Below are 7,628 nucleotides of genomic sequence, written 5' to 3' on the forward strand. Positions count from 1 at the left end.
CTAATAATTGCTCTTATGTTCATCCATTTTATCAAGAACTGTGGTACATGAACAGAAATATCGAGGTCCATGTTGTTCCATGTTTAAAGTATTGGTAAAATAAGTGAAAATGAATAGGATGCGCATGTGTTGTTGGGAAGCACTAGTATCTAGAATCCATCAAAGGAAATCAAAAGCATAAATGTATTTGGAAGTCTACATTAAGTCAACTATTGGCCAATAAATATTTAATAAGCACTCGTTAGGTGAAAAGCACTGAGCTAAGTGCTGGGTGTATTAAAGAAAAAAGGCCAAAAAATCTGCACTCAAGGAGGTGACAATCTAATGGTGGTGACAATATGGAAAAATATATACAAAGCAAGGTACATATAAGATGAATAGGAAGTAATGAAATCATAATTATTAAACATTTACTGTATACTCGATGCTTGGCTAAGCAACTGGAACATCAAAAGAAATGGAAGACACCTCATAGTCTCAAGGAGTTCATATCCTAGATGAATATTAACTGTTTCAGCTCTAAGTCAAATGGAGATTGTGTGCAGGTTTTAAAGTTCAGCAGCAGAGCATACAATAATGAGTCTTCTTCAAAGTAATTTTTATGTGTCTTCATTAGGTTGGACCATACTTTCAAGAACTTAGGTAGAGGATAAATTTCATGTCTGGGCAAATTATTGTGGCTTCAGAAAATAGTGAAGAAAAAGCCAGGTTATAACTCCAAGGGACCTGTTTCTTGGTATGGTAGTGGGTAGTGGTAAACTAAAAACATGACTGCTTCTGTGGGGTTGCTTCAAGTTCCAGAGCTCTTCTGTTTTCCTATCCGTTGCAGGGAGGTGGTGATCTATGGATATTCATGGTGATGAGAAGTGTTGATCTATTCTCCCCAGCAACTGATCCCCTCAAAGATGACTTCAGGGATCAGACTTGAAACAGGTCCAGCTGTCTGTGTACCAAATCTGAAAATAAAACTTGAAATATGCTAAAGGCCTGCCTTGCTCAAACCATCTTCCTAACATTTAGGATCAGTGTTTACATGGCTGATATTACTAACCAGCCTGAATTGGCCATTGTAGTACTGAGCTGAATGTGCTTCTCACTGGGCAGGGAAGTTGTAAACTTAAACATGTGGCCTCTACACAGCATGGTCACGTGGTATTAATAGACAAACTCTACCAAGTCAGGGACATACACATTAGGAGCCTCCTCCTTTTTCATTTTCAATGCCCCAACTAATTATACACTAGTATATACTGGAGGCAGTTCAAGATTTTGAAATTTTATATATGTGTGTGTGTGTATATATATATATATATATATATATATATATATATATATATATATTCTCCTGCCTGTCCGTATTTAGTAATTGTGAACAACTGAGATACAAAATGTAATTTGTAACTCCACATTAAGTTAAATACATCGTTACCAAACCCAGGAGAATGTAGGCACTACATGCGTTGAGGTTAGACTTGATCCTTAATACAACAACTGAATAGTCAAGCATGCTTTTTAAAACTGCTCTCATTTCTTTTTTATTACTATGATATCTGTGAGCTCAATAACTCCCTAGAAATATAATAATTGGCCCACATGTAAAAGTACGCAGGCTCCTTGTAGATGATCCCTCATATCTTCAAAATCCCATAGAGAGTCAATGTCTCTGTGAGAGCTGTTGTGGAATAAACATAGGAAGAAAATATATGAAGAAATGAGAGTTTAAAAGTCAATTTTCACATACTAAGATGTTTTGTGTTGAAAAGGGACCCAACTTGTTTAAAATATTGGAACGGAAGTATGTGAAAAAACCAACGGTTGTGACCATAGGAGATGCAACAACCAGAATAGTGTGCCAATATGCAGTTCTTGTAGTGGTTTCCTCAATATCATTATGATGATTTGCCATTGTGAGAAAACATAGTACTAGGAATCCGATGAATGGTACAGTATCATAATCTGAGATTAAATAGAGGTTGTGCACAGTAGCATAAAAGAATCTACAGAAAATTTGATGCAGGACCATAAGGGCCAACATCAGTCATGGCATGATTTATAGCACAGAGATGATAATGAGTCAACTCTGCCCAGTGTCTAACAATATCAAGACGATAAAATATGCATAACTTACACACATGTCTATGACAAAATAATATACTGGATCTAAAATTATCAAGGATAATATTAAAGACCTATATTTGCAGGGAACCCATAATCTAAAATCCAAGTTCAATGGTAAATGCATATTTGAGAAATTAATATTTAAAAGCCTTTGAATTAGTAAAATTTACAAAAGTCTATATGAAAAGTCAACCACATTTAACAAATTATAGAGCTCACTGCAAGTTTAAGTAGCAAAAAAAAATTTCAGCCATGCTCCCCCACCCCTTTTTTTGCGAGACAGTCATTATTGGGGCAGCTAGGTGGCTCAGTGGATAGACCACTAGTCCTGGATGCAGGAGGACTTGAGTTCAAATCCAGCCTCGGGCAAATAAGACTTACTAGCTGTGTGACCCTGGGCGAGTCACTTAACCCATTTCATAGCCAAAAAAATAAAAGGACAGACATTATTGATACCCCAAGACAGAACTTCTTTTTGAAGAGCAAGACATAATTGAGGAAATAATGATCAGTCAGGTAAGAATATCTATAATCTAGAATACAGCCTCTTGTTGAATGGGTTATTTCCACCACTATCTTTATTAGTACATACAGATGGCTGTGGAGGTGGGGGACAGGAGCTTTTGTATTCCTATAATGTTATCAATAGCATAATGGGAGAGGAATAGAAAGGACTATATGAATGATTCTTCATTTTTTCCCCAAAAGATCAAAATCATCAAGATTATTCACTACTGCTTAAAGAATAAAAAAAAAACACCTTTAAAAATTCTGCACATCCCAGAATTGGTGGGAACATCAAATGTAATAATAATTGTAAAGTGCCTATCATAGATTAAATATGATTTAAATGGTTATTCTTATCATTATCATCATCTTTATCAACAATATTGCATAAGAAATGCAGAATGGATTTATGTCCTAAATATAAAAGGCAAATCATGAAACAAAAACAGAAGAGAACAAGATTAGGTGCTTACAACAAGTAGGGCTGCCTAACAAGCAATTAACAAGAAGCAAGCATTGTCATACAAACTCTGATAGGCATTGGACATACTAAGATAAAAAATGAAGAAACGAATAAATATAGACAAGAAAAAAAAACAAGAAAAAGGATATATTCTTCTGTGCCAGAGCTGGGACTTGAGTTCAGACCCTCAGATTCTAAGACCAGCCTTCCATCCACTTTACAACACTCATTCCATGATTTTCTTTCATTACCAAAGGTAGGTATCAAATAACTGAGATGGAGAGAGGATACTGTTTCTCTAAAGATGCTGCACGTTCTCTGAATACAGATTCAACAAGGATGGGCACACTGGACATGCCCAGTAAATATGTGTGGGTGGATGGTGATGACGTTACTACACTAATCACCTAATGGCATTATTAGACTCATCAGTTATTGCTTCAACTAAGTTGCATTCGATATTAATGCAAATCTTCTATAATCACAATGCAAACACTCTAAAACAAATTGCAGTAATTGTTAAAGTAAATAATTTACAAATTAGAAAAACAAGTAATTTTCATTACTGCTGGAATTGGCTACATGGATTGCATTTTTTTTCTTTAAGGGGAATTGATAGGCATCTATGTATTGGAGAGTAATAATGTACTGGTCAAACCTACAATCTGGAACAAAAGCATTGTTAAGTAGAGTTCTCTGAAGAATTGAAGGCAGTACTTAGCTAGAATTTAAATCCTCATGAAAACTCAATTATTTCCAATACCATGGCTAAGAAGATGCAATTGTTTTACTATCATGCTTTCTTAAACAGGACTAAGGAAAATAATGCTTTAATACATAGGGGACACACTTATCTGGAAATGAATTTCATAGTTAGCAAAAACGGAAAGACTTAGAACTCTTCATTTTAAACCTGATTTTTCTTTTAATAATTAGAATCAGAAACAAATAAGCAAAAATCATAAACTTCACAATTAATATCTCATTTGAACCTCAAAACAATATGACTAAGAAGTACGATTTTCTCCTTTCGAAAGCTTAAGAAATTGAAGCAGACAAAAATTACATGACAGTGATCCATGACTAGGACCACAGAACTCTAGTATCTGAAACAACTTTTGAACTTAGCTGTTTCTGACTCCAGGCACAGAGACAAATTCACTGGGTCACTTAGCTACTTGATAATAATTTCATTCGATCCTCACAAAAATTCTGGCACATTGATGTTATTATTAGCCCAATATTACCAGAAAGAAACTTTTGCAGAAACATGTTGTGTTACTTGTTGAAAGTCAAAGAGCCAATGTATGGGGATAGATTAGAAATAAGCTCTTCTTAACTGCAGGACTAGTTCTCTATCTACTACAACACTTAGTTTCTTCTAAAAGGTACTGTAATATTCTAAAGGCAATCCAGTCTGCTCATCTACTCTAGCTTATTTTTGTTGGCCAACAATAAATCCATTTGTAACCATCTGTCCTAGACATGTATCTAAAAAGGCAAACTCTCTATCCCTAGGCATCATGCAACCATGACATATCACTCACAAACAGAAGCTGAGGACATAAAAATGCTCCATGAAATTAGGTAGACATATTAAGTTTTTAACTTATTACTGTATGGGCAATTTCCATGATGTGTTCATGCCAAATTAATTAAACATCTCCATTGCTTCAAGGACATGGCCACCTGGGGACACTGAAAGTCATAAAGTCTGACTCTAATGGCTGGCAGTACAGATCAGATGAGCAAGCTAAAGTATATTCTACCATCCAAATAAGCAGGTAACCTTATTCTTTATTTGTGAACTTCCAGTGTAGAAGGTATTAAAAATATGGAGTCCAAAAACCTCAGTCAAAAAGTTGATCACTATGCCCACGAAGGAGGTGAGCAGGAGAATTTTGTGCCCTTGGGCAGAATTTCAGCAAATTGAAATGACATAAAACCATTCTAGGAAAGCCATCAAATAACAGTTCCTAGCTGTTATTGTTGCCATTGAAACAGTTTCAGCAGAGAAATCAAATAGGTTTTGTCAAGTGATATGGGTCACTAATAGTAGTTGGGATGAGCGTGATCTTGGAGTCAATGCTATGTAACTGCACATCATCTGAAAAACAAGAAACATTTTTAAAAAATGTCTTTTCGTGTCTCTTAGAATAATATTCATTAAAAACACCAAAATGGTTACCTAGTTCATCTTCATAATCCAGGTAGAAAAATATCTTCTCTCTGGTAAGGCAAAGGGAAGGGAGACTACAGAGGGTGGGTAGATACATGGAGTGTCCCTGGATATCACACAATTAATGACTACATGAGGCAGAGACTGTTTATGATCCTGGACCTTTACTTTCAATAGTTTAGGGCTCTGCTAAAAAGAAAATTCTATCTCTTGGCATTGGCTGTCACTTTGCAACTGACCATCAGAGACAATGACCCAACAACCCAGAGATTTCATGACTAGCACAGGACTTTGCAATCATATTGGACATGTTATTTATCCTCCCTTGATTTGGGTTCAAAGCAAACTTAATAAGCTACTTCATCAAAATTTCTCCATAAGGTGATCTTATGTGTTGTGTCCCACATTAGTATCACATTATAATTTTTGACCCATTGATTAGGTAAAGTATATTAAAACATATCTATAACATTGTCCTACTTGATAGCTTGGAAAAAAGTCATTTCATAATTTACTATGTTGTAAAATAAAATCAAATTCACTATCCTGTTTGTGACAGGATATTGATATGATATGAAATGATATGACATGATGTGACATTATATCAAATGATATAATGTGATATTATTTCAGTGTGAGTGAATTCACCACATGACATCTAAATGGATAAAATTCATTATAATTGAGTGGAAAAAATCCTGCTTATCTTTATTTAACACATTTCTAGCCATTAATTGCCTAGTTATCTATGCAAACAGTACTCAAAGAAGGCTTCTTTCTTTTCTTCTCAGAATATGTTCTTTGGATGGAAGAAAAGAACAGCCTGAATGAAACGACAGGGAGCCAGGTGACTGAATTTATTCTCATGGGCATCACAAATCATCCTGAGCTCAAGGGTCCCCTCTTTGTTGTGTTTTTCCTCAACTACATGGCTATAGTTGTTGGGAACATAGGCCTGATCATTCTAACCAGTGTTGATTCCCACCTCAAAACCCCCATGTACTTTTTCCTGAAGCATCTAGCATTTGTTGATCTTGGCTATTCCACAACTATTGCGCCAAAAATGCTAGTTGGATTTGTAGAGGACAACAACATTTCTTATCATGGATGTGCAATACAGCTAGTGTTCTATGTGATATTTGTTGTCAGTGAACTTTTTATCCTGTCAGCCATGGCCTATGACCGCTATGTGGCTATCTGTAAGCCCCTCTACTATATGGTCATTGTGTCAGACAGGGTATGTTGGCTCTTGGTGGCTATCTCATACCTCTATAACACCATGCTATCTCTCCTAGTCACAATAAAAATTTTTAAATTATCTTTCTGCAAATCAAATATAATAAGAAACTTTTACTGTGAGAGTGCTCCCCTATTGTCCATTACATGCTCAGATCCAAGTGAGATTGAACTAATCATTGTAACCTTTGCTGCATTTAATTTTTTTTCTTCCTTTCCAATTATCTTTATCTCCTACATGCTCATTATTGTGACCATCCTCAGGATGAACTCTTCTGAGGGCAGGCACAAAACCTTCTCCACCTTTGGCTCTCACCTCACTGGTGTGGTTATTTTCTATGGGACACTTACTTTCATCTATCTGCAGCCTCAATCTAGCCATTCCTTTGATGTAGACAAAATAGCCTCTGTGTTTTACACTCTGGTTATCCCTATGCTCAACCCTTTGATCTACAGCTTGAGGAACAAAGAGGTGAAAGTTGCCTTGAGGAGGCTCTTTAAAAAACTCATTTAAGCCTTCTTTTAAATACTCAATGTGGTGTGAGATTTCACTACATTATTAGAAGCAAGTAAATATGTGGTAGATTTCTTTCAACTTCTCCCTGATTCTTTTTTTATCTTTTAAAGAAAACATTTTTCTTCATATGCAGAGAATCATTTTTGATTAGTTATTAGCATTCTTATTGGTCAACCTTCAATAAGTCCTAGTTTAGTGGACCATCTAATTTAAGGGACTTATTAGAGAATTAATACAAAGTATTTCCACAAAACAATCTATTTCATTATACAAAAGTAACTTTTTACAATAGTAAACAACCTAACTTTGTTTTAATTTTCCTTACCTGGATTAATCAAGTAATAAGCATATAAAAAATGCTGGTGCCAGGCACTATTCTAGGCAATAGGCCTACCCTGGTTAAAAAAAAAACTATGCCTTACATTGTATTATTATTATAATATGTTATGTTATATTACAATTATGTATAGTATTTATATTATGTATAATTGTAATATATGTTATTAACCTCATATTTTATGAAGGAAAACACTATGTACATGAGAGACACATTATCCAACAGAGCAGCCAATCTCTTTTTGAATATCTCTTATTTTTAAGAAGTTTAT

At 35.0% G+C, this 7,628-nt stretch overlaps 1 protein-coding gene across 1 annotated transcript; it reads left to right on the top strand.

Annotated features, from left to right (window-relative positions):
• Positions 1–6,072: 6,072 nt before the first annotated feature.
• LOC114042521 (olfactory receptor 8K3-like) lies at positions 6,073–7,017 on the top strand. The gene has a single exon (XM_027861214.1). It carries the CDS (start codon positions 6,073–6,075, stop codon positions 7,015–7,017), a length of 945 nt encoding a protein of 314 aa, XP_027717015.1.
• Positions 7,018–7,628: the final 611 nt, after the last annotated feature.

The sequence above is a fragment of the Vombatus ursinus genome, unplaced genomic scaffold, assembly GCF_900497805.2.
Source record: "Vombatus ursinus unplaced genomic scaffold, bare-nosed wombat genome assembly UNPS02014510.1, whole genome shotgun sequence".
NCBI classification, from domain to species: Eukaryota; Metazoa; Chordata; class Mammalia; order Diprotodontia; family Vombatidae; genus Vombatus; species Vombatus ursinus.